This window comes from Cyanistes caeruleus, chromosome 2, assembly GCF_971803275.1.
Source record: "Cyanistes caeruleus chromosome 2, bCyaCae1.hap1.1, whole genome shotgun sequence".
Classification (NCBI taxonomy): Eukaryota; Metazoa; Chordata; class Aves; order Passeriformes; family Paridae; genus Cyanistes; species Cyanistes caeruleus.
Window position 1 is genome coordinate 35,611,899 of NC_141702.1, and position 27,688 is coordinate 35,639,586.

Genomic DNA, 27,688 nt, shown 5'->3' on the forward strand with positions numbered 1-27,688 from the left:
CTTTGTAATCAGTTCAGAGTGTCAGCATGGATTATCCACGATGTTTTGGGTCTTTAAAATGTTGGTATAGATGAAAGTTGGATTTTCATCATCTTCTGTGAGCCATCATCTGCTGAGTTACATAAAATTCTAATGTTCCTACCAATAAGTTTTCCCAAACAATGTTACAGAGAGACATTTTACTGTCTCTAGTAATGTGCAAACCAATGCTGAAAGACTGTGATCAAAAAAATATTAGTTTCAGTAATTCCAGACTGCTGCTAAGAACTAGAACTTTAGTCCTTGCATGAGCATCTCAAGTAAGGAGTCTATCAGTCTGCTGCCTTTTCTCTCAGCTGCCCTGTGCTACATCCTTCCTAGGAAGAATCTTTAGATTGTGGACTTTTCCAAAGCCCTGTTCTTGCTCCTGTGGTAGAATTTGTTCTTTTAGGGCCTCTATCTCTCTTTGTGGCTTTGTGGTATGTCAGAAGGCTGGCTGTTATGTGCTAGAGGATCACTGAGTCACATGATGTGCTTCAGATTTTCATCAGCTCTTTTCCTCTTTAACATACAAATGGCATTTTACTTGCTTTAGAAGTGAGATAATACCAAAAAAAATTGGTAAGGCAACTATGAAAAACTGACTTTTTTTTTAACCTTTTATTAAATGAAATGTGTTAGAGAAGGCAGGTATGACCAGGGGGGAATTTCTCTTTTTCTTTTCATTCACCCTGGGCTCCTCATTCTGTCAGCACAAAATGCTGGCAGAAATGACTCTGCTGACACATGGTTCTGCTGTGGTTCTCACTGTTGTGACCAATGAGGATTCCACTGGATTTCTGGAGACTGTAGGAATCCACACTTCCCCATAGTGAGAGACCTCTGGGTATACCACCTGTGTGTATAATTTGTCCAATCTTAAGCACCTGGCACCCAGGCTGTTTATAGTACAACTAGTGCAGCAGGGTAAGCAATCCCTTTTGTTAAGGGTCTGTAATATTGTGTTCATTAAATGTATGAATGGTCTTTTTTACTTGAAATAATTAAAAACTAAATTACTTTTAACTCAGAAAGAAGTCTTAGTATATTGATGTTTTTGGAACAGGCCTGCACAGCAAAAAGTCTCTGTATCCCATTATCTTCCCTTTGTCAGCAGAGGATATGTAGAATGGAAGTGTAGCCAAGGGGGCAAGCATGGGCTGAGCTTTCCTTAGCAGGTGGCAGAAAGTTATGGATGCTGTTGTCTTAAGTTGACAGATATGATGAATAATCTTTCCTCCTTCATTTTGCTTTTCATATCTCTACAGATCTGTGTTTTCATCACTAATTTATTTTCTAAGCCAGGCGTCTTAATTTAATTTTTCTGGGAACATCCTTAGAGCACTTCCAGTATTGTTACATCCCTTTGGAAACAGGATCCGGAGCTGCATGCTGTGTTCAGGATGTGAACATGCCATGGCATTAGGCAGAGGGGTGAAGGTGGTTTCTCTCTTGGCCTCAGTTCCTTTCCTAAGGATTCTGCTTATTTCTTTGAAGCTGATACCATCCTTGAGCTGGTGCCATCCAAGAACTACTTGCATCTTTTTGACAGGTGCCCACAACTAGATGAGAAAGGGTTGCTGTATGTAGAGATTATCATTTCCTATGGTTTTTTCTCATTTATTAACACCTGAGCCTTATTTGCCAGTTAAAATGGGAAGAGTCAGATTCATTGAGCTGTTTGGAGGTTATAATATCTATTCTGATCTGGTCAGCTGGTGGGGTTTTTCTCTCCATAGCTGAGGGAGGGATGGGCACCAGCAGACATCATTCATCAGGCCAGCTCATCTCTCCTTGGTAGAATGTCTGGCATGCTGGTGGGTCCAAAGGTTGCCAACTTTCAAGTAACCTTCCCTTAAAGATATTCTGTTATGAATATGCTGAAAAGCATCAATTCCAGCATGGCTTCTTTCTGTGTCTCCTTTACATCTTCCTTCAGTTTTAAATCCTAACCAATTTGTCTCACCCAAGGCAAGGTGCCTTTGTAGTTCAGTAACAAGTCAAAAGATAGAGTACCATCTGTTTTTACTGTACAGCAGGATACATTTGTGTGGGTACCTTTTCTTTTTGAAAGAGACAGCATTGGTAACTGCAGTATACAGGATACTAGAGTACAACTCTCACACTGGTCCAGCTGCTGAATTTGTTTTCTTGCACATTATTACATGATGCCTTCACTGTTTACTCTTAAGGTATCTCCTGGAGTGCACATTGAATGGATGAATGCCAAAGAATTGTCTTTCAAAAGAGAAGCTTATGATAGTTTAAGCTGTGGTAATTGTTAACTCAAGTGTACCCTCCATTTCTCATGTTTATTTAAAGTCCTGTTCACCATCTGGTAATAGCATTTGCTACATACTTAGCTGGTACATAACTGCTTAGCAATGGATGAAGAAAAGCAGAGCTGTTTTGCAAACTAGTTTTAACTTCAGCTTTTCTAACAAATGTGTTTTTCTGTTGCATAATTGATAGTTATTAGTATCTGTCACCTCTTCATACCTAGGAATTGCCTTTGTCAATGGGGAAATGAATTTATGAGAGGGGAAATGGCTTTAAAGTGAAAGAAATTAGATTTAGGTTAGATATTAGGAATGAATTCTTTAGTGTGAGGATGGTGAATCTCTGGAGCAGGCTGCCCAGAGATGTGGTGAAAGTCCCATCCTTGAAAGTGTTCAAGACCAGCCTGGATGGAGCTTGGAGCAAACTGGTCTAGAGGAAGGTGTCGCTGCCCGTGGCAAGGAGGTTGGAACAAAATGGTCTTAGGGTCACTTCCAACCTGAACCATTCTACAAAGAAAATTTATTATGTTTTAAAATTCAAACCTAGATCAACATCAAGAAAGCTGAATTCAATATAGATACATTTATTCTATATTGAATATAGATATATTCAATATAGATAATTTTCATTTTTGAATTTAATCTTGCAGCATACTTCTCTGGGCACCTAATTTTGCATTATCAGCTGTACATTTAGGTTTGGTTTAAGTTATTTTTTGGCCATGTACTGAATTCAACTTATAGTTAGAGATTCTTGGTAAGTGCATGCTTCAAAAGCACATCCACTGCACAGATGAACTATTAGATAGTTCATCTTCTTGTTCTCAAAAACTAAGGGAAGATGGTGATTATTAGACGTGTTCTTCATTGCTGAAATTTGCTTCTAGAAGTCAAAATAGACAGTACTGTTGCTTCTGTGACATTGAAAATGTGATCAGCAGATTGACCGAGCATGGTCTGGAACAGAAACAGGTATAGTTTAAATACTATTTTCTTGTTTGACAGCCCACCTTAGTATCAATGAATAGAACTGTGGGTTTTTTTTGGGTTTTTTTATTTCTTATTTTCATGGAGTAGAACTGTGTCTGTGCTAAATATATTTTATTTTCAATTAAACATTTGAGACAGAAGCTCTTGAGTCCAGCTGCACTTGAGTATTACCCAATTTTCTTGCATGTCTTATCTCCCAGTCCTAGACAATGTAGTAAATACATTCAGAAATGGAACAAAGCAAAAAAAAAATGCCCATAATATCAATCACTCCTAACATTTTATATAGTTTTGTATTTAGTGCAATTAACCATGGTGAACTATTGCAGGAACTCTTCCCCTTTCTTGTATTGCAGACTTCACTTTAAGTGCTACTTGTCCATGGATTTTCTTGTTGTGATTGTTCCAGACATGTCTGTTTTTTTGTGTGTGCTTTCTGTTATGGAAAAATACAAAAAGAATCCCTTGCAGCTTCCCGCAGCACTCCCTACCGGGGGAAATAAAAACCAAAACAACAAGGAAAGGAAGTAAATGCTTTGTGGAAGAACGGAGGTAGGCAAGGAAAGGCAAATTTGGATGGAAGGATCATGAGAGGGTAAAGTCTGTGAATCTCTGGAGAGGAAAAGTTTAGGAACTGGAGTACAGAGTAGGGCTGATGTGGAAAGGAAGATACGCTGAAACAATGTGGTTAAAGCTATTTATTCATACAAGTAGGCAGTAGAACCCCAGGGAGAGTTAAATTTAAGAGCAGTACAGTTTGCAAGTTGCAAGGCCTGTGGGAGGGGGCAGGAATGATTTTGGATGTTGATATTTGTCAGTGCTAAGCAAGAGAAGATTGGAAAATGGGGGCCGTGGGAGAACTGGGAAGAGGACTGGAGCAGCAGCAACAAGTAAGCAGCAAATGTCAGATTGAGGTACAGGTGATAAGGGAGAACCAGTAATGCAGCTGTGAAAAGCTGAGTAGCAAACTGCAAAAGCAGCCAGCAGAAACATGTTCTTCCCCATTGGCTGCTCTGTCACACACTGTAATTACTTGAAGGGGAGGTGTGAAATGCAAAGACAGGGACAGGCGACAGGGAGCCCCCACACACCCGCCAGACCTCTTCATGTGTGTGCTGGTGCTGGTCCAGCATCTCCCACAGCACAAGTGAGACTGGGAGCACATGGCTGACTGAGGAATGAGAGGTTTTTCTAGGTAAGTAGTGTCCAAGGGTACAATCCTTTTTTGACTGTACTGTTTACAGGCCCAGTTTAAAGGGAATCTGGAAGATCATGGGCATGACATCATACACAGACATTAATACCCAGTAAAAAAGGGGAGACATGAACAACAGCCTTCTGCTTCACTGCCTATATTGACACTGCTACACATTAATGCATCTAACTTCCTGATTTCAGAATGTCTTTCTTGCCTTCAGGGCTTTTTACTTGTTCAAAACCTCTCTTGTTTTTTGGCAGTTAACCTTTTTTTCTTTTATGAGCAAAAAGATTGTGGAGAACAAATTTTCAGCCCTCCCAAGGGATTCAGTGATTTGATTTCTGTTTTAAAATACCCATCTAAGAATGCCCTCAGTTATGCTAATATTTTGTTTTGCAGAGAAACCGGAAGTCTCACAAGGTTAATAACATCTTTAAAAGAAAATGTATTTGGAAGTCCTAAAGAATTGTTAAAATTAAGTGTTCCATCTGTGGTGTACGCTCTCCAAAATAACATGGCCTTCGTGGCTCTTAGCAACTTGGATGCTGCAGTCTACCAGGTAAGACAAGTTTCTGTCAGTAACAGATCTGGAAATATTTTTCCTGGTTCATGAGGCACACATGTCTGGTGTCTTCCTGGCACACAGCACTCTTCAGCCTCAGTATTAAAAGCCAAACTGTGCTTTGTTATATTCAGAGCATACACTCTGCTGCAGAGCTCTAGCTTTCTGAGCTAAGCCACTCACTGCCAGAGTCAGTTCAAATTCGCTTTGTTGTAGCTGGTGATGGATCTGTAGGAAATCAATGAATATAAAAATCTGTCATTCTGTAGTTGAATTTACCATTTTATTTTCTTGTTTTAGAGGAGTTTATAAAACCATGTTCTCTACACTACATTTCCATCTTTTTTAGGTGACATACCAGTTGAAGATCCCTTGTACAGCTTTATGTACGGTCCTGATGCTGAACCGTACCCTTAGTAAGTTGCAGTGGTTCTCTGTCTTCATGCTATGTGGTGGTGTTACCCTTGTTCAGTGGGAGCCTGCTCAGGCTACAAAAGTACAGGTAAGAGTTAATATTTTGCCTCTTCAGATAAAGAATAAACGACCCTTGATTATTTCACCTTTACTGTGTACCAGTTCAGGCAGGCTTGTAGTATTGCTTCTGTCTCCCTTGTTGGAAACACAACTGATTGCTACAATTAATATAAATTACCACAGCTATCATAATCAGTCTAATGCAGCGTCCTAGGAGTGTCTGAGTAATAGATTGTTTCCAGCAGTTGGCCATGGTAACATTGTAATTGTTGGAATGGAGAACTTGGAATCAAAGCACTGGGAGGAATTAGGAGTGAAACTCCAGTGCAGCGTGTATATGTCATTTAAACACACCCTTCAGAGGGACTGACCTAATACCGTTGTAGGGAGAAACAAGTGTCTTCTGTTTCTTGGGTCATAGCTGCTGCTCAGCTGCATTAGTGGGAAAGGTAGGTCATGCCTCTGGCAGTACTGGCCACAGCCAAGTGGACAGCCTCTGAGCACTGGTGAGCTACCCCCAGAAAGTGAAACACCACACAGCAGCACTGAGCTGATCTGAGGGACAGCCCTAGATCAGCAAGTGCACGTGGTACTGCAGTGAAACGCTAATCATTTGGCTCTACTTAATGAAGTAACTCTGCGCCTTGGTTTTGACTAGGATAGAATTACATTTCTTCCTAGCAGTAGCAGTTTCAGTGCTGTGTTTTGGATTTAGTATGAGAACAATGTTGGTAACACACTGATGTTTTAGTTGTGGCTCAGTAGTGCTTAATCATGTGTCCAGGTCTTTTCAATGTCTCCTGCTGTGTCAGTGAGGAGTGACACAAGAAACCAGGAGGGAGTATGGCCAGGACAGCTGACCTGGCCAAAGGGATATGCTATACCACAGAACATTACACCCAGTATGGAAAATCAGGGAAAGTCAGGAGGGGCTGATTGCTGCTGCAGGATTGGCTGGGCATCTGTCAGCAGGTGGTGATCAATTATCTTTTACATCACTTAGTTTTCTTGGGTTTTATATCTCTCTCTCCTTTTGTTAATACTAGAATTATTAGTAATTTGTATTTTGATTTAGTTATTAAACTGGGCTTATATCAACCCACAAAGTTAACTCTTTGTTTTCAATTCTTCTCCCCACTGTGGGGCTTGGGGGGAATGAGTGAAGAGCAGGGTGGTCCTTAGTTGATGGCTGAAGTTAAACCACAGGACTCTGGAACTGATTATTGTGAATGTCTGAAGTGTTGTATCCTTTTTAAAATAATGGTTGATGTTGCAGGTGGAGCAGAACCCATGGCTAGGGTTTGGAGCGATTGCTGTGGCAGTGCTGTGTTCAGGATTTGCAGGTACAGTATTATTTGGGTACGTGGGTTGCACTGAAGGATTGGAGAACTCACAGTATTTAAAACTGAACATTCTACATTTGTTAACTGTCCTCCTTTAGTAGCTTATTCCCTCTGCCCATAATTATCTTCTACTTTTGGTAATTATGGCAGATTCATAACATGATTACTCCCATTGTCAAGAAAATGATAGGAGCATGTACCATTGGTTTTACATGATGCAGCATAGAGGGCTGGTTTACAAGTGGAAGTGTCTTTCAAATGCTGTGAGTAAGACTGTAGGGAGCAGTGTAATGACTCACTCTGTACATTTAATTAATGCACATCAATTTTACAAAGTTTACTTTGCAGTGAATAGCTCCCCTTTGGTGATCACATTAAATACTTGTGTTTTTTTTACGAGGGGAACTGAGCTCCTCGCTGAGTTCTTGTACCAGCTCAGCCCTGAAATACACGTCACCATAGTTCTGTAGGTGGAAAATCTGTCTAGGATGTAGAGGGAGCATGAGAGAGGCAGAGAGGTCGATTAGTAGCAGGAAGCCTGGATAAACTCAATGAAGGATTTTTTGTTTTGTTTATTTTTGCTTTGTTCTACAACCAGTGTCTCCCCTCAGCGTAGTTTTTTCTCTCGCTTCTGAAGAAGGACACCAAAACTTTAGGACAAGTTTTAGGACAAGCTCGGAAGTAAAGATACGCAAATTACTTGGTAATTTGAAATTTGGCTCATGGGGCATATTCCTCTGGCTGTAAACTGGATTCTTCCCCCATCCTCTGTAAAAAATCAAAGTACTATCACCCACCTCCAGTACTGTAAAATCTTGAAGACTAATCTTGTGCTGTGCGTAGATGCTCGTTACTCATGGAAAAACATTCTGGTGGGTAGAGGAGGAAAGGAGGAGAGTGTCATTTGGTGTCATCTCAGTGAAATGGGCACTTTGAAGCAGAAATACTAAATAAAACTGTGTAGAGCTCAGTCAGCTTTTCCTGGAAGATTATGAATTTCCTCATTTAAATAGATGCTCCCAAGCCGCAAGACAAAATATAGCCTTCAGAGTCTCCTAAAACTCCTGCTTTCCCCATTAATGTGGGTCAATAGCTGTGCTTCCAAAGGCCTGCAAATTCAGAGCACTGACACACTGATGCAGGCAGCTTGAGACACTTGGGGCTTTCTTCTCCTGCTAAAGGATTGCAGCTTGGGTTTCCTTGCTGACAGCTGAAGCTCTGGGGCAGCTGGGAGGGACTGTGTGTTTCATCCAAGGAGCTCCTTGTGCCCTTGGGGCTTTACATGTTGAAAACATAAATTATATTCAAATTCCCTTCCTGTTCTTCCTTCCCACGCTCACATGAAGCAGTTATTTTGCCATTAGACCTTCAGTTTCTGGACTGACCATGTTTTATGGTGTGTTTTATTAGTCCAGAAAAATGAAAAAAAGGTTGTGTGTTTTTGTCACTTAGGGATGGAAAAGAAATTTTTTTTTCCCTCAAATTGCTGATCCTGTGATAATTTCCAAGTATCTGGGGCCCCAACAATGCTTTTAAAAGCATTGGAGGGATAATTTAACAGCAGATTCTTTGTGACTTAAAACAGTTCTGAGGAGTAAGTTCTCCTAATCAGCCCCCATTCTTTCCTTCATCTTGCCTAGTGGATTTGTGAACTGTATAGTCACAAACCTAGGAGCATAGTTTTATTGATTTGCCTACTGTTTTCTGAGTTTATAACATTAACAAGTATTGTTCATACTCAAGCCAAATTTCTGTTATGTTAATTACACGTTGTTGTGCTCTGTGGGTCTTCTCAGGGGACAGAAGTCTCAAGGTAATTACTCTGGATTATTTTAAAGGCTGCAGTCTTTTACAATACTAGTTTGTTGTTTACATTTTTTATGAGATAATGTCATATTTCCTTGGTTTTATATTATTTGAACCCCTGAAATATAAATCTGCCTTCTCATTCATTCACCATAAATACTCATGGTATTCTATTAAATTATAAATTGCATTTTTCATTAATAAAGAGTAGCAAGACCTTCCTTGAAGCTAACTTGGGGATTTTTTGGGGGTGGGGTTGTTGTGCCTAGGGCTTCTAACACACAGGTCTTTGTGCCACCTTTGTTGGTTCCATACTATTTTCTCATATTGCATGAAGGATCATATGTGATATTAATCACCAATAAAATTCTAGCCCTAGAGTCTAGGGCTCTCACCAGAAGGTCATGGAAGTCGCTGGTAAGAGTCCTGCAAACTGCTCTGTGTTTTGAAATGTGGAGGAGATTCCAGAGCTTGGCAGAGTCCTGATGGATGAGCAATGGTTAAAAAGGCAGGTGGTGAGGGCCTTGCCAAATGTCTGCCTCTTAGTCTGACAAATGCCTCCCAAGTAGAATAATGAAGAAGTATTTGGGGAGTTTCAGTAATGCAAAGCATAAAAATGATGCTCTTCAATGTGGTATGAGAACTAGAGCTTTAGATTAAAATGGATTCCACTTCCTCAAAACCAAGCTGTAGTTTCAATTAGCAGAAGGCCTCAGTTTTGATTTGCTCTTGTAAATCCCCCAAAGCTGTGGTTTCAGAACGAGCTGCTCTGCCAAGTGCTCTGCCTGCACAAAGCTCCTGAGGAGTTTTCAGTTTCAGTACTGAGGTAATATAGATCCTCTCCTACCCCCCAAGAAAAATCAGATTAAAATCAATCTAAAACTAAAATCAACGTTAAATTATTTTCATGGAGGCTGTGGATTGAAAAAGCATGAAGATAGGGAAGGATAAACAGGATTGAGGGAGACCTTCCCATTGAGTCAAAGCATATGGATCCCCTTGCTAAACTTAGCCCCGGACTTGACCAATGGTTTATGCCTAAAGGTTGTAACTGCACTTAAACTTAACAACCTAATTGGAAAAAATTCTATGAGACAACAGTAACTCCTTATAGGGCTCAGTTAGTTACAAATCAAAAGTACCTGAGAATGTAAGAGAGGAGCATTCATAGTCCCTTTGCTATAGTATATTCATGCTCATACAGATGTAAAGGAGTTTGTACACAGTGCCATGAGTTCAGTGAAGTACTTCCATGGGATGCCTTCTTATCTTCTCAGAGGGCCAAGGGTCGAGCCTAGAGGAGTGGGGCCACCACCAACAGTGGATCCATCATTGGTGTTCAGCAGCGTCTTCCAAGGATAGTGAGCTTGGGAGTTTGCTGGCTCTGAGAGGTTGTCTGGTTTTAAAATGCAATAAACAATGAATCATTCTTCTCACCGAAACATTTTCAAGTTTTTGTTTGTTTTGTTTTGTTTTTTTCAGGAGTTTATTTTGAAAAGGTGTTAAAGAGTTCAGATACTTCCTTGTGGGTGAGGAACATTCAGCTGTACTTATCTGGGATTGTGGTGAATTTATTTGTTGTGTACATGTCAGATGGAGCCAAAGTTCTTGAGAAAGGGTTTTTCTATGGCTACACATACTACGTCTGGTTTGTTGTCTGTAAGTATCTTGTGGATTTAGTCTTTTGACATTGTTTTTCTTCTTTAACAATGATACAAATGATTGCAGGAAGCTACAAATTCAGTCTGACACACTCATAGCTGTGTGTTGAGGGATTTTATTTAAAAAGTATCACTTTATTGGAAGCTATTCAAATAAAGTTGTTGAAGAAGTTATTAAATTTAAAACTGTGCTGAAACAGCAGGCTAAATAATTGACTAGCAAGTAGATCATCTTTAAATGAGTTTTATCTTATTTACAGGATGCCAAGGAGGCATCCCATTCTATGAATGATCTGTTAAATTACTAATTAGAGTAATGGAGCCCAAAGTAGGAGAACACCAGTGGAGTAAATGGATTTCAAGAGTAACCTACTGCACCTGTACTTATGGTAACACCTTATCTGCTTCCCAGTTCTGGCCAGCGTGGGTGGCATCTACACCTCGGTGGTTGTTAAGTACACAGATAACATCATGAAAGGCTTTTCTGCAGCGGCAGCCATTGTTCTCTCTACAGTGGCATCATACACCCTCTTTGGCCTCCAGATAAGTAAGTGCCTTTCTGCCTTTGATTTGATCACTGTGCATGTTTCTTGCCTGCCCAGCCTGCTGTACATAGCTCATACCAAAGCCATCGTTTATGCCCCTCTCAGTTTTTCTGGTTTTAGCTTCAAGTCTTCTCCAGGAATCCCATGCACTCATGCATCATCGATTCTCGCTGTGGTGCACAAAGGTGCTTGGTGACTCTGTGCTTTCAAAGACATTGGTGCTTTGTTCTTTCAGAGGCATCTACAACTTCAAACAGAAAGAACCTTTCTGGCTTAAACAGCTTTATTTTCATGCATCACTGTCTGATGCAGTTTAGTGTGATACAGCTGTTTACCTTGGGACTGCTGTTGATGAGTTATTATTTCTTGTCAGGTTTAGTACAGCCAGTGCCAAATTAATTCCTCAGCTATTTCTTCAAGGGCTTTACACATCCTTGATGAGTTGCACCCACTACTGCCTTAACTTTTACTTTCCCCAGCTGCTGTGGACACCAGCATGTGAGAAAGTCAGAGTAGCTGGGGTTGTGACTGACTGATGTGGTGAATGTTTTTGAGAGGAAAGCAGATGGCTCTGGGCTGTTCTGCAACTACAAAGGATTTTCTCCCCAGTCAAGTCTGTGTCTGATACTGTGCCCAGTACTCCTGCTTCTCAGTCCTTCACTGTTTAGTTGTGGGTAGTTTCTTACCTCAGTCCAAAGGTGGTGTGGGAAAATGGTGTAAAAACTAGCTTTTTGATGTAGTATTAGTGAGACAAAACTTAAGGAAAGTTTGCATAAGGAGAAAATAATCAGTGTTTGGCTGCAAAAGAGCACCGTAAAGCAAGAGATGAAAAAATTTTAAAAACTTACTTGGGCAGAATGTTTTCCTGACAGTTGACACAAATCAAACCTGGACTAATGAGTTTTCTGTGAAAGCCTCATTAATGGAGTTTCTTAATAACCCTGTCTAGACATGGAAAGTTAAAAAAGGTGTTATCACAGGCTACTTTATCACATCCACTGACTTTTTATTATTAAGTTCATTGTAATGTAGGCCTGTACAGATGGCACCTGGGACCGCAGGAGATGCTTCACTCTTGCTTGTATGACCACTACCACCACATTATTGCTGATGAGACTAATTGGAACCGTGTGGGGATTGTAAACACTCAAGAGATCCCAGTGACAGGATGAAGTTAAATGCTGTGACTTATCAATAACTTGCTGTCTTCTTTCGTTTTGGGTAACTTCAATGCTGTCACCCAGATATCATAACTTATGTGGCTTGCTGAAGGTTTCTTATATGGATGTATTTATTTAAACTATTTTGTCTCCTTTCAGCTGTTACCTTCTCCCTGGGTGCTTTCCTGGTGTGTATTTCTATTTACCTCTATGGATTACCTCGACAAGACACCACAAAAATCCAGCCCTCAGAGACTAAAAGCTCAAAAGAGAGACTTGCTACTGTGTGATGTTGTCCATAAAAATGGACAGATGGACAAGAGAAAACACAAACTTTAAAAAAAACTGTATTTTTTTTCCAAAATTAGCCTTAAGCTAGTCATGAAATGGTTTAAGTGGGATAGACTAAAAGCAGAAGTTAGTTCTGTCTTACCTGTGTTGTTTCCAGCGGCTGACACTGAGGCTACACTGCAGCTGAGGAGCTGGCTGGGTATTTTATGGAAGGTATTCTTCATTCACATCGTCAATGAAGAGTCTCATTTACAAGGAAAACCCAATGAAGGAACTGATCACTCAATTGTATATAATGTATATAATAGAGAGAAATCGGTTCTTTGTGTATTTGATAAACTGTCTTGCTCTTTGAGGGCAGAAATGCCTGAAAGCTTTGTAAAAAAAAAAAACTATTAAAAAAGCAACAACTGCCAGAATTTTCTCTTAAAATACTTGGCAATTGCTGTTTGATTAATAACAGAAGAGTTTCTCTTTTAGGCAACAAGTACGAGATGATGCAACTCTGCAGGGAAGACCTCTGCTTTGAGCATCACCTACCTCAGTGTGATAGAGATAGCCTTTGTTGTTTGGTTTAAAAAGTCAGATGAAAGACTGAAGCTGTGGATTTCCTTTTACTCTTTAAAATGTGTTTTTATATCAGCTAGAGGTGGTAAGCAGATCTTTTATATGTAGTACAGGGGAAGGTTTGTATTTGTTCCTGTACCTCTGGCTTATGTGTGAATGAGTCAACACAAAGTTTCTATCTACAAGATCTTTATCAACCCCTCTGTGCATACAGATGCTTGAAAAAGGTTCCTGTAATAATGTTCACCTTTATTAGTGCCAACTGTAATTTCTTCTGAGTACTTCCAGATATTTCAATTCTACATTAAGGGAAAACAGACCCTGGTGCATTTGGGCAACTTGTTGACATTCACAGTGGAGTTGAAATGTGACCAATTTCATACTCTTGGCTACATTTCTTTGGACATGAATTAAGCAGCTGGGATTTACTTGAAAGTGGGGCACGTTAAACACAGCAGTAACAAATATGCCTAAGTTCTCTTCCAGTGGGAGAGGATGGTCCCCTCTGTGTTTCACCAACTCTTCCACCACAGTGCTGCTCTTGGGAGTTGAGGCTTCCATGGTGGAAGGTATTGCCAGGCACCTGCAGGACCTCACAGGTGCTGCTCCATCTCTCTACAGCAGTGTGAGGCTCAGGGGTGCCAAGCAGCACCTGCCACGTCTGCCTGTGCGCACAGTGCTGAGGGAACACTGTGCTTCCTCTTCCACCAGCTGGGCAGCAGTCTCTTCTCACCAGCCATCACGTCAGTGGCACAGAGGAAGGGCTGAGGAGCAGGGTGTGACTGCTGGCAGTTGGGCCTGGCTGAGGTTTCTGTAGGGGAAATGCAGCACAACACGCAGGAAAAGGTCTCTGCAGGGTCTGAGTAACTCTGTTTATTACAGGAGACAGCACCAGGAGCCACTGTGCCGTAAGACCTTGGTACACAGCGGCAAGGAGGAGTGGAGAACTTTGCTTAGGGCAGCACAGTTAATACCACTTCCTCTACCACAAGGATGTGGTATTTACATGGCAAATACACAGCAGTTCTCTTTTATGGGAAATTCCAGGTAGAGTAGAGTGTTAAGCACTCTGCTTGCCACCAAATGCCTGAAGAAAGTGATTATGATAGCCTTGCCCACTGCAAATGGCAAATGTGGCTGTCCCACAGCTGCTCTGCGGCAGCTTGGTAGGATGGAGAACACAAAGCTCCCAGTGCAGATGGAGTTTCCAGCCTGGAGTAGTAGTGACACACAGGACAAGATTCTTATTATTGTGGACAAAAATCACTTTACTAAGTGATTTTTTCAAAATTTTTACAAGTCTTTACTAAGTCATTTTTACAAAATCACTTGACATTGGATACGGCCTTGTTACATTTCAGTTACGGGTGTAATGCCGAGAAGTTTCATTCCATTGGCTAGAACGGAGCGTGCAGCATGGAAGAGACAGAGCCGTGCCTGGAAAACAAGGAAAAACACTTTAGGGTAGTGCTGTAGCAATAGGGTGTGGTTCTTGGGACAGCAGGTAGACGCAGAGGTGAGAACACTGTGCGCAGCCGGCCCCCACCGGGACTCGGATCTACAAAAAACCTGCGTGCCAGAATTCACAGCAGCTCCTGGCAGCCCATTGCACTGTTAACAGAGGGACACTTCGTCAAACAAAGGAAGACGGAATGTTCAGCCCAGCCCTCGGGGCAGAGCAAGCAGAGATGCCTGAGAAACAGTGCAATGACTAAAAGCTGAAAATCTCTCATGCACCACGGTCTAGAACAGCCTGAGGATACCGCTGGAATCTCTCCCCTCAACGTGCCTGTGTGACAGGCTGTCAAGCAACTATGGGCTGCTTTGAAAATTTCCCTTGTCAATGTCTTGGCTGTTACACACCTGGCTATTTGGGAAGGGCTCTATCAAGCTTGCTCCAAAAATCATAGTTCTTGAAAGTTGTCACATTGCAAGATCTTTGGAAATATTTTTAGTATTTTTAGGAATTTAGAAATATTTACAGGATAAGGAACTAAAGTTTTCCTTGAAGTTTGGCACAGTCCATCTCCAAAGGCACCAATGCCCCCCACAGCACAGATCAACACTTAAATGTTGACGATTTCCTACCAAAATCAAATAGGTAATTCCTTTTGAAGTAGATGAAAGAAAATAAGAAAGGCAATGTAATTAATATATCATTTACTGAGTCATTAGGGGGTCAAACATTGCCTGGGAGATCAGAAAAAAAGAATTTGCATTTATTTGGAATGGCATTAACAGTTGTCAGCCTCTGTGCTTTAGCTAGAAAGGCAATACCGACAACTTGGGATATGTAGGTGGCAAGAAGGAGGAGACAAGATTCTGTTTTCTCCTAATTCTCTATCTTCCCTCATGACCACTAAAGGAAACCGTAAAAAGAAAAGTCAACAAGCAAGTTAAATGCCCAAATGTTTACTCTTAAAACATTTAGAAGGAAAGGTGATGAGTAGGTGCTTGACTGGGTCTGGAGCAGTTGTCCTTAAGAGAGAGTGTTGTGTTTTTGGAGGCTCAAGCAGAGCAGCCCTTTCTGGAATGCACAGCTGCGAACAGCAATCCCTGTCTTCCCAAAGCAGTGCCACCCACAGGAGAGCCTGGCTGTTGGCTCTTCTGCCTGCGGGCTCGTATTCCCCCCAGTGGTGACACAGCTGGGCTGGCAAAGCTGCTGGATCCTTCCTCGGGCCGCCCTCCAGGCTCCAGCCCCCAACCCCGCTGTGCCGTACCTGTGCCACATCGGGGGTGCTGCCTTTCACGGGAAGGGTTTTGTGTGCCACGGCTGCCAGGTGGCTGAAAGGGAAAACACGGGAGAACGGTGAGAAGGAGCAAGTCACTTGACAAACACAGTGCTGTGGGCTACAGAAAGCAGCAGAACTGGAAGAGCCACCCACAACTGCAGCATGCCACAGGCTGATTTCCAACAGCCTCTGCACCTGGCTGAAGGAAGGCATGGTTTTCTGTAGCCTGCATGATGTTGATGGCACGCCCTGACAACTTCACTCTCCTTAAATAACCCCAAAGTGATCTTCCCACTTCACACATATCCTTCCACTCCCTGCCCTCCATCCCCCCCAAAAAACCCACAAACCAATCTTAAAAGACTGTTCTAGGAAGATCCTTGAGAGCCTACCCTATCATTCCCAAGATTCATGATTCTTTACACAATTTTCCTTAATTTGTTAAAGCCTTCCCCATACACAGGCTGTTCAGATTCCTCCACCAAGCCTACACTAGCATTTCATGGTTCTGTCCAATCCCTATGGCAATCAGATGCACTGATTATATTAGTGCATGACTTACACTTGCAACAGGCTTTGTTCGTGGGCTGAGATAATGGTTAAAAGTGTTTTGGGTAAAATTTCCTAACTGAAATGTTGATATTGAGAGGATGTTATCAGCTAAAATCTGCTCCTTAAGACATCATTACTCCAGCATGATTTTGGGTTCATATATTGGGTTTCAGCCAAATGATTATTTTTTCTTAAAAGCTGTTATATTTCTCAGGAGGTTCCCAGTTCCAGCCTTAATCTCTACTATTTATTACATTATTTGCTATCCTGCTTTATGTATTTCCTGCTTCGGGGAGACTGTCCTACAAATTTGCATCTTTCCCACTATTTTTACTCTTCAAAGCAGTGCAGATGTGAGGGCTGCAGAGCCAGCTCAGGAAGACCTGTCCTCACTGCACTGCCAGTATCAGCAAACACCTTACCTCAGTGTGAGGAGGTAGCTGACAATGTGCTTGGGTTGCAGATCCTGAGAAGATCTATACAGGACCTCATCATACCTGTGAAAGAAGGTTTGTTTGGTGCTGAAGTGGTACAAGGTGTACTCAGATAGAAGGCTCATCAGACTTGCTTAAGTCAGAACAAACACACAACCACAGCTGTAGAATTAGCAAAACTAATCTTCTGAAGCAGACCTAAGCCATGTCATTAGCACACAACTGATTATTCCTTCCTTGTTCACTTATTGAAGGAGACTGCTTCTGCTGCTCATCATGCAAACAGCTCAGAGAGGCAGGCTATAGCAAAGAGAACACAAGAGCTGTATTTGCTCCTGGAACATTATGTCTGGTTTTACATCTCAACACTAATTGTACGTTTCTAGGAGCAAAAAACATGTGTTAAATAACCAAGGAAGTCAAAATAGTCCCTTAGAGGACATTGCCTTTAGTAACTGAAGCTTAGAATTTTAAGCAGATAAAAGGAATCTTGCAACATTAGAAAAAGACAAATCCTGGAACACAGAATCCCACAGAATGGGTCAAGTTGGAAGGGTTGGGTGATCTGGTCCAACCTCCCTATGTAGGGTCCCTATGACCCTGTGAAGGGTCATCCTACATAGCTTACACAAAGCACGACTTTGTAAGACAGTATTAAACAGGGTAGTACAGGCAATCACGACAGCTATGTTTCTTCTTCATGTGTTCTGCTGCCCTTTTTCACGGCCTGCAAGAAGGTACCAAGACCTCCAGGGCTGAAGAAATGTCAAAGTTAAAGCGAGGACTGGACTTCCTGATCTCTGCTCAGCTCCCAGGCCCATCCCTGCCAGCATGTCCAAGCTGAACTGCTGTAGAATCTTCCTCTCTTAAAGATGAGCTGCAGAACTGGGGAGCACACTGTGGTAATGACAGCTCAGCAGTCACGTTAAAGTATAAAAAAATCCCAAGAAACAACTCACACATTTTCGAAATACAATGGCACTGCACAAATAAGACACTACTGGTCTTGCTGAGAGCTGGCTGGTCCTGCTGTTGCTCAAGACAGCGTGCAGCACACGATGGACTGCAGGCAGACTCTGGAGGCAATTACAGTTAATGGTAGGGCTCTGCAGCCCACACGTGCAGGTCAAAGGAGCCACCTGGTGCACTGGCATGACTTTGGAAGTCCTAATTTTAAACAGACAACCTCAGGAAGGTCTTAGTTGGTAAAAAAAGGTAACTTGCTGGCACTGCACAGTGTGCAATGCAGTATATAGGAATTCTCACTAGGAATTCTGAAAGCTTTGGTCACTTCTGACTCCATGACAGGCCGCACAACAGACAACTCCCTGTCTCTGTAGTTTAATTATACATCTATGAAATAATGAAAACAGAAAGTGCTCAACTTTAAGACTGAATTGATGAAGAACACTAGTGCTATCAGCAGTTGTGCACGTTCAGTAGCTCTAAAGGATGCTGAGGTAGCAAATGTGTATGCACGTATGCACATCACGGCCTCTCTCTTTTCTCAATGACAAAAACAGAACATGAGGGACCAAGCAAATCTGCAGCTAATATTTATACAGAGCTGAGCACACTTTTATGAAGGCAAGAAATAATTAGGAGGCTCATGTACACAGAGTATATTCCAAATACTGCTTTTTCCATCATATGGCTTGTAAAGTCATTAACATTTCAAATGTTGCAATCCATGTGGCACGAAAGACAAGACATTGCCTCAAACAGCCATTCTTTTCTTATGATCATACAGTCTGTGCCCTCTCAATAGGTCAGTGGCGCGTCCAGATATTTATTTTAAGGGAAATGGTATTTGGAAAGAAAACTAGACAAACCTGAGAAGATGCTGAAGAACAGAGATGGCATCTGGCTCTTGCAAGCACGCCACATTTACATCAGTTAGCTGTGCATTCCCGTGCATCTGTTCTAAACTAAAATGTAAGAATGGAAAATAAACATGGGATGAAAACCACCTCTTCGCAATGCTGAACAAAAAACCCAGTAATCTGTGTTTTTAAGAAAGCAGGGTAGGCTCTGCTCAAGCTGAATGGAACACTGAGACAGACTAGCTGACTTCAACCTAAGATTAAAAAGAAAATAAAAAAAATTTGTGCTGGCCAGTCAATTATCAACAGGATTAGAGATATGCATGGACAACAGGTCCAGAAGCTCAAAGGAGTAGGGAGGTAGTCAATCTCCCACTAATGGTAACTGGAACCACCAATACCTACATGACAAGAGGAACAGACCAGAGAAAGGGATCAGGCTTGCATGTTCTCCCTGAACACCATATCCTGCTACCATTGCCTCAGAACATCAGGCTGCTTCACACCTTTGGCCTCACTCAGGAAGGAATCTCACATGAAAACACATATTGAGGTCTGCTCTGGCAATTCAGTATAATTGATAAAATTGTTCAAGCTGGACTCTACTGAAACTCTTTAAAAAAAATAAATTAAACATGTCAGGTGTTTAATCTCAGGTGTTTAACATCTCAGGTGGTTGACCTGAGTCAACCAGAAGGGATCTCCTTTTAGTCTTGGCTATCAACAGTGGGAAATGACAATGTTAAAAATAATCCACTAGTTACTGTGGTAGCCCAAACATTCAACTTCCATTAAGTGGTGTGTTTTACAAGTATGGACATTTTGGCTTTTACATCAGTTTCTTTAGTTCCAGGCAACCATTCTTCATCAGTGACACCAACCACAGAGAAGATGTTCCTTAGAACTGACAAACTACATGAACAGTTAGTTCAGTTCCACAGAAATGAGGTAGAATATTGATTTCAATTGGCCTGCTCTTCTGGGAAGTCTATCTTAAACACACTTCTGCTGTAAAAGTGAGCATGTGTCATATTTAAGGAGTTAGCACTACTACTTAACAAAGCAGTAGTATTCGTGTCAGACTGCTGTGCAGAAATGCTCCTCTTACCTATGGAGTCTGGCATGGGTGTACTGCAAGAACACTCCGGTATCTCCCCGACTCTGGAGAGCTCGATCCCAGCTAAACTGGTAATCAGATGACAGGAGGCCCCGGAAGTCCTGGAACAATAAACTGACGTCACACAGACATGGCTCTTCATCTCAATCTATAACTTCTCACAGACAATGCAGACACCTCATGAGGCAGCTCAGACTTACCTGAACTATGAGTGCTGCAAGACCAACCTTCTCTGCTGTCTCCACAGGATCCTGGACCTCTTTGGTTGCTGAAGGGAAACAAAAACATCGTTAAGTCTACAGTACCGTAACGACTCTCTTGCTCAGACTTGGAGATGCCAATGTAAGAGCAGATCTTCCTTAACTGTAAACTAGCAATATGGAAATTGTCAGGATGCATGCAGCAAGAGAATATAAATCTCTATTAAAAGCTGAAAACATAGGCTTTTTCCCACTTCCCCTTGTATGCATAGCACAGATCTTGAGGTGGAAGGGTTCATTACAACAGACTATGCAGGGTACATTTCACAATTCTGACAGCCAATCTCTGAGACCAGGGAAATGCAAATTTTGTTGAAAAACTGATAAAAAAGTTCCAAGTGATACAAGATGCATAAACAAAAAAAGAAAAGTTGTTCCAATGGCTAATGACCATTTGGATGTAGCTTCAGGGAGTATTCACACTATCCATTGCAAATACCTAAACTGACTATACTGAGGGAATCTGAACTGGGAGAATCACAGAATGCTTTGGAAGGTTGGAAGGAACCTTTAAAGATCATCCAGTCCAAACCCCCTGCCATGAGCAGCAACACCACCTCCTCATCCGTCTTACAAAGAAAGTAATCTGTTTTAAAAAAGCTGAGGAGGCAGAGCAAGGAAGATGCATACAACTTAAACTGATCAGATTGCTGACTCAATCCAGCATCTAACACCAGAGAGCACAAGAGGGGGCAGCATTTCACTGGGAACTGCTTGGATTTGTAGTGCATCAGGAGGAAACGGTCCTGGAGCCACAGGCTGAGTGGAGCACAGGCAAAACCCCCCTTCAGCACAATCTGGGGCAGAGCAGTGGCCTCGGGAACAGCCACGAGGCTGGCAGGGTGACAAGGCAGCAGTGGCAGGCAAGCGAGGAAGGCTCTTGCCAGAGAAAACTGTCAGAGCTATAAATCCTTTGGATGAAACTCCTGATTTCCTGATCTCCAAAAACTGATCCCTGAACTCCAGCCCCAAATCTACTACTGAGTAGTTTGTCTCTCCAGAAAAAAACAACTGTTGTCCCTGAAAGGCAGGTACTTCCTCCCTAGTGCATGATGAAATAATTTAACTGAATGTTAAAATTTGCAAATCTGCAGTTTAGGGGAGTTCACAGAGTTGCAAAAAATTATTGTAATGTTGTTTATATTATAGGAAGTACAAAAAGAAAGGAAAAGGGCATATTACTGTGGTTAGTGCAATACAGGGAGAAGTGAAGGGTGGAAAATATGACACAATGTGATCAACACAGAACATCAAAAGAAACTAATAAGACCTGAAATAGCTAACTTTTTGTGGAAGTCATGTTTTGTAACATCCTTGAGCGAACTTCATTTAAAACATCTTCCAGAAAAATTACTTCTCCTCTCCGAGTCTTCATGCCTTGAACTAGACCAAAAGACACATGCTGGCACCTGTGTTGAGAAGCAGCAGGACCAAAATTATATTTCAATCGAGAGAAATGTTTGCAGTGTTTTTTCAGAGCTGGAAACAGCAATAACAGCTGAATAAATAACACTCCAATGTGGGAAGCTCAGTGATATAATCAGTAACTCTCATTTCAGCAACCAAGCTCCATACTTATTACATAATGGGAAAATTATGATCAGAGTTATGATAGCCTGGTCATTTGTATGCTCAGGAATCTCTTGCTACTAGCTTTAGTACAGAGGCCTCAATGCAATAACTTGCAATAAATTGAGGAGAGACAGGATTGTAGACAGATCAAATTACTGTGGCAACAGAGATCTCTTAATATAATTAGAAAAGGAGTCATAATAATTCTATTGTGGCCACATTAAACCAAAAGTATAATTAATCATTGCTAATAATAAAGTATTCATTGTTTCTGCTTGTAAAAATCCCAAGCATTATTCTTGGTCCAGAATCTAAGGTAACTTTAGCACAACTTTAAACACTGTGAAAGGAGGCAGGTATTGCTGAAGGCTAAAACCCTATATTTAACCACAAAAGACATGCAGTCTGGCAGAGGGGAATATGATTTAGTCTGGAGATCTATTACTGACCTTTGCTCAGATTGCTAACAAGATTGGTAATTGCAATGAATAACAGCAGGGATACACTTCCATGCAATAGATACTTCAAGCCTGAAGCACAATTCAAACTCAGATTCTGATCTCTGCTGAAATAAAATACTTCAAGAGGTAATAATTTGTAACCACACAATACCCCAGAAGCTATGCCACAAAGTCTCTTAAAAATTGTTTCCCTTTTTCACATCAGGCAGTTATGAAAAACCTGTTAAATGAGAGACAGGGCTGTTTTTCACATCCTAAACACACGACAGTGACTCCATTCACACATAAATCAGACCAGCAGGAGTGGACACATAGAATGAAAAGGTTGCTGGTAAGGACCTGAAGCCCATATTGCACATAATTCTGAGGGTTTGATTCTCTGTTGGACTAGTACTAGTTGGGTCCTACAGGCCAAATGTCTGCTTGTACCCTGGAGTCCATTACTTGCACAGCAGCATCACATCTTGTAGCTTAGTTTCATCCAAAATGCCTACATGATGTGTGCTATAGCGTGGCGGTGGATGGACACCATCAGGAGATTCTCCTCAAAAGAGCACTCCATTGAAATTCCAATGTACACATGATATACATTCTTGAGGAAAAATAAATTAACCACCAAAACCAGTATGTAATTATGATATTTAAGTACATACCTTTCTGCCCAGTCATAACCCATGAGCTTCAGTATTTGGAATAAATGTTGAAAGTGATTACTTTGGCTTTTATCTGTCTAAGGAATAGAATTGATGCATATCAGAAAACACTACAATTCTGATAAGGAGTAACTTTTAACACACAAACACACAGTACCACACTGCCAGTAAGTCATTGCAAGCAAGATCAAGACCTACAAAGACAAGCAAGACTTAAAAATTGTGACAGCTGAGATCTATGACAATGAGATTTTGAGTTATGTTAGAAAAAGAAATCCATCTTTTCAGAAATGATTATTCTCAGGTCACAAAGGCAAAGATGTGAAGTAAAAGGAAACTTTAATGTTCTTTAGTTTCCCATGATCTGAGAGCTGCCCATCAAACAAAACATCTCCATTTTCACTTCAGATCCTTGCTGCTCTTGTTATACCCCTGGGTTATATCACCAGACTCCAAGGGTCCTTTGGCTTAGAAACAGAACACCTCTTTGGCTGTCTGCCTCCAGAACCCACTAGTTTCTATTGTCTCCAGCATGATTTGTAGTTTTACATCATAAGGCAGGTACATAATTTTAAAAAAATGTATAAATGCTCACAATTTCATAACAAAGATGCATCTTGTACTCTCTTCCACTTTCAGTTACACTCTTCTACAAACTGAAGTTGTTTCTGACTGTATATTATGTCTAACAACAATCTTCATATGTGTTTCTAGCCACAGCTGCTGCTATGAGGTTCATTTTCCTACCTAGTTGTTTTGGTCATCTCAGCCTCCTTTTTATCCCTCCTTAAAAAACAGTGCATAGATAACCAAATAATCACTATTCCCTCATTTGTTTGGTGTTCTGGGACAAGGAGTAAAATACTTATCTTGTATTCCTTCTCAACTCTACCACTGTATCAAGCACCTGCCTCCTCTCTCCTTGTTCCTCATAACCTGCTCTGCTCCTGGGAATCACCTCTCTGTGCCAACTCACAAGCAAGGCTGATAAATGGACAGCAGATAAATGGACAGCAGTGGCTGGTGCTTCAAACAAGACCTTCCAAGTCCTCTTCCATGCACCTTAGAGATGAGGTGCCTCTCTGCACAAAGCCAGACCTCTTGTTAAGTGGCTGGCTTTAAGGTAGAGGTCTGCAGTCTGACAGCATGAATTGTATTTAACTCTTTATATATAAAAGCATTTTCATTTTCTTCTTGAGTGCAACATTCAGTGGAATCTTAGTACCTCTTTAAGAACATGCTTTGAATATTTTGCTCATACCACTGCCTTTTTGTGAAATAAATTGGATTTTTTAAAAAACCTAAATTAGTGAATGCACTGATTTACAGCATTACAAGTAGTAAACCAATTTAATGTTCTTTTAAAGAAGTTGATCTGATGAAAATAAGATGATCTTATTTCATAAGACTCTAGAGTCTCTAAATAATTTTCTTGTAACAAGATTAGGATTCTGAAATATATTTTATTTAATTATTAAAGACTAAAATCATTAGCATTCTCATTTAATCCCATCAAGTCCTCTTGCCTCTGGTAACACTGACTAAAGTCCTAACTCAGTACAAAGCAGTGCCACAAAACAGCAGTAAAGCTCAGCAAAGGCTGGCAGTTCCCTCACCAGGCTGTCTGTCCCACAAGAGTCTCCTAAGAGTTTGTTTCATTCTTTTATGACCCACTTTCTCAGACTTCAGAAAGTCAGAAATTACAAAAATACTAACCATGTCCTCTGAAAACCATACAACCTGAGCAAGGCTGAGAGGACAGGACAGGCTAATCGGTCATTTCCCACTCGAATCAGATATTGGCTATGACGGACACATCAGTCACGTCACAGTCTGGCTGTGCTCTGCTGTGTATCTCTCTGGACTTGAAGGAAACCAGGGAGGCCCAGGCAAGGAATTAAAGTGTGACTGGAATTCAGTTACAGCAGCAGTCTGCTCAAGACTCTTGCTCCTATGCTTGCTCACTCCATTAGCTGAAAGTTCAGCTGACATCCTGATTTGTGCAAAGTGGACACCCAACTATTCTTTTTTTTAATTGTTCCTTCTCCCTTGGTCCCTGCTACCTCCTGGTTTATCAAACACAGATAATTGCCCACCCACATGAACTAGACAGGAAACATCCTTAACATCTAATGCTTTGCATGTTCACAGCCACACTGCCCTTTGATGCCAATGAACTCACTGTTCCAGCCAGCAGGGGCAGAAAAGCTCCCACCAAAACCAATTTCTCCTCAGGATAACTCAAAGGCCCTGTTCTCTGACAATGTGTAAGAATGGCAAGCTATGGGACACTTCCTGAAGACTGAAGCTAAAAGGAGGAATGTGGTTTAACTAACTTTAAACTGTGCATTTAATGTTTTGTTTACCGATCTCTTTCCCTGCATCTTATGTGTCACATTATATTGACTTTTGAAAAAGCTGTACAGAGATGGTACAAAGACACTACCAAACATGACCACATACATATTTTGTCCACATGCTACTAATTCTGGACTTCATATAAAAGAACATGGCTTTCATAATTATTTTTTTTTCAAAATCTGAGAAAAATAAGATTTAGAAGCGTCACATGAAATGTCCCTGCTAATATAAGATCAAAAAACAGTTTCAGACAAGTAAGGAGACAGTCCTGCTATTCATATTTTCTATCCATTATTGATACTGCCAGAATAAAATTAAAAATAAAATAATGAAACCAATAAATATAAAAAGACTCCCTGTCTACAACTGCTTCATTCAGATTGATTAAACAGTACTTTATGAGCAATTTCTACATAATGAAACTAAGGCATTGTTCAAAGCCATAAAAATGTACATTTCAGATAAGATATCAGGACTTCAGAGTAGACTTCGATTCATTTTAGACTATTAATTTCTAAATTAACATTTTAAAACCCTTTATAATACTGACAGCTTTTTCTGGCTTGCTTAATTATTAATTACAACATTTATACAGAAAATAAAATGTCAAGTAAGAGTTCCTTTCAAGCTAATTGTAATGAATTTTTATAGCAGAGAAAAACTCCAGAGCTAATTTTCATAAAATCATAGAAAGGCTTTGTGTTAGAAGGGACCTTAGATCATCTTGTTCTAACCTCCCTGCTGGGGGAAAGGACATCTTCCACTGTACCAGGTTTCTCAGAGCACCATCCAACCTGGCCTTGAACACTTCCAGAGATGAGGCATCCACAGCTTCTCTGGGCAGCCTGTTCCTGTGCCTCAGCACCCTCACAGTGACAAATATTTTCCTAATATCTAATCTAAACCTACTCTCTTTCAGTTTAAAGGTATTTTTCAACCATTCTGGGTGTCATGCACTGAAACAGAACCAAGAAACATTGCCACACAGAGGCACAGCTGCTGGGCAGTAAGGGCATCCATTTTACTGCCAAAAATACTGTGTGTCAAAGTCATATTGCAAGCCAGAGGCCCCGTGGTTACTGCAGAGAGTCAGCACAAACGTGTGTGCTGAATCTAGAATTACTTACCACATAAATCATGGTATCCCAGCTGTGCTTATTCATTCTGTCTATAGCAGCTGCAAGATCTCTGAAAGAGATAATGAGAAACTATTCGGACTTTCACTCAAACATACCTCACTATTTGCCTCTTAGAAAAATAATGTGCTCTTTATGGAAGGGAAAGGACTTCCTGGATAGAAGGATCCATGTATGCCTTACATGTAGAAAACAACATGTATACTTTGCTGATGACATGTCTGAAATGTTTTTTTAAACCACTACCTAAGAAAATTACTGAGGAAACAGTTCTTTGGTGCAGAGTAAGTCCAGGGTCTGTCTGCCTGCTGGAACCTGAGAGAAACAACCCTTTCCTGGAAAACTAACCCCATGTTCAGCCTTAGCTTAAATGGTAGAAAGCTCATCTACACACACACAAGCACACAGGACTGTCACAGGAGAACCATCAGCCTTGTACTCCAATCTGAAAAAAGCATTTGCAATTGCACAAGACTTGTTATGGGATGCTTAGGGGAGGAACCAAAGATAAGAAAAGAGAAGATGATAACAGGGATGAGTGGCTTGTAAATCCATTGCTGGTTATATGTTTGTCTAGTTCTGTCCTGCACCTCATCTGCACAGTCTGTCCTGTCTTCCCATGACTCCATTTCAAACTCTCCCAGGGTGAGGGAGCTCTCTCCTCTGTGTGCACATGTGTTTGGAGGTCAGTAGCTGGAGCTGGGGGCTCATGTAGGCCATGCATTTGTAGTGCCAGAGACAGAGGGGACTGGGCATAAGTGAAATGAAGCAGCTGGAGTTTGACCAAATAACAGCTGGAGTCTGACCATGGGTCACAAGGTGTCTCAGCCAACAGCTGGAGTGAGGGCACACATCCTGGTACGACTGAGAGCAAGTATCAAGCTGAATAGCCAAGCAAGTCGGCAAAGTATCCCAGGGAGTCTCCAGTCTGCAGAAATGAGGCACACAGAGGGGTCTGTACTGTTGGCATCAGAGGATCCAGGCCAGCTGCTGGAGAGACCACAGGGACCTCCAGCTACTGAAGGATATGTAGTGCATGTACAATACATATGTGTATTACTTAAATTGTTAAATAAAACATGTATCACATACATAATACAAGTATCTATGTCACAATATGTATCACATACACATATGTATCTATACACATACATACATACATATAGGTCTGTTTCTTCACAGGAATAGATACCCATCCTAATCACCCAGAGGGAAACAAAATGCCAGCTGTGCTGAGTGGTTTTGGCCCTGTGTGTGGGCCTGTTGAGATCAGGTGCTCATGCTCACTCCTGGCTGACCTGTGGGCATGGAACTGTGGCACCTTTGTCTCTGCTTGGCTACAGGACTCAGCAGCTCCCTAATGTACAGGATTGACTGTAGCATCTCTCTAATACCCTTGCCCTGAAAAGCTGTACAGAGTTTACCCTGCAGGCTAGACACTAGATTTATTTACATTCCTGACACAAAGAAACTGCTAAGGCTTCCATACTAAAATACCCAAGAGGAGTTTCAGGATACTGATGAGGTAGCAGGAAAACAGCAATAAAATTGATGTTACAGCACTGATAGCCCATTGAATCAATGAAGATATGGCTGAACAAGCTATTTGTTCCTGTATCAATACACCATCAATAAACATTTGAAGCAAGCAAAAGTCTTTCTAAAATCTTTATATTTTGGCAGCTATTTATTA

General features: G+C 41.2%; 2 protein-coding genes across 7 annotated transcripts in view; one reads left to right on the top strand and one right to left on the bottom strand.

The window, feature by feature from the left end:
* SLC35A1 (solute carrier family 35 member A1) overlaps positions 1-12,759 on the top strand; it is an 18,341-nt gene extending 5,582 nt beyond the window's left edge. The window contains exons 3-8 of the mRNA XM_023922281.2: positions 4,885-5,044; positions 5,397-5,549; positions 6,798-6,864; positions 10,153-10,329; positions 10,744-10,878; positions 12,196-12,759. Coding sequence (XP_023778049.1) covers positions 4,885-5,044; positions 5,397-5,549; positions 6,798-6,864; positions 10,153-10,329; positions 10,744-10,878; positions 12,196-12,326 — 823 coding nt within the window. The 3' untranslated portion in view covers positions 12,327-12,759. The remainder of the gene's footprint in view (positions 1-4,884; positions 5,045-5,396; positions 5,550-6,797; positions 6,865-10,152; positions 10,330-10,743; positions 10,879-12,195) is intronic.
* Positions 12,760-14,144: 1,385 nt separating this feature from the next.
* RARS2 (arginyl-tRNA synthetase 2, mitochondrial) overlaps positions 14,145-27,688 on the bottom strand; it is a 30,086-nt gene continuing 16,542 nt past the window's right edge. For 4 of the 6 annotated variants that reach the window (XM_086876491.1, XM_086876489.1, XM_023922278.2 and 1 more), the window contains exons 12-19: positions 25,987-26,047; positions 22,499-22,575; positions 21,097-21,221; positions 19,753-19,820; positions 19,544-19,653; positions 18,445-18,540; positions 16,601-16,675; positions 15,069-15,678 (exon numbers count right to left, since the gene is read on the bottom strand). In XM_086876491.1, the coding sequence (XP_086732617.1) occupies positions 15,291-15,678; positions 16,601-16,675; positions 18,445-18,540; positions 19,544-19,653; positions 19,753-19,820; positions 21,097-21,221; positions 22,499-22,575; positions 25,987-26,047 (1,000 nt within the window). In that variant the 3' untranslated portion in view covers positions 15,069-15,290. Of the gene's footprint in view, positions 14,332-15,068; positions 15,679-16,600; positions 16,676-18,444; positions 18,541-19,543; positions 19,654-19,752; positions 19,821-21,096; positions 21,222-22,498; positions 22,576-25,986; positions 26,048-27,688 lie in introns of those variants that run through there. The other 2 variants (XM_086876492.1, XM_023922279.2) reach the window with 1 other exon arrangement.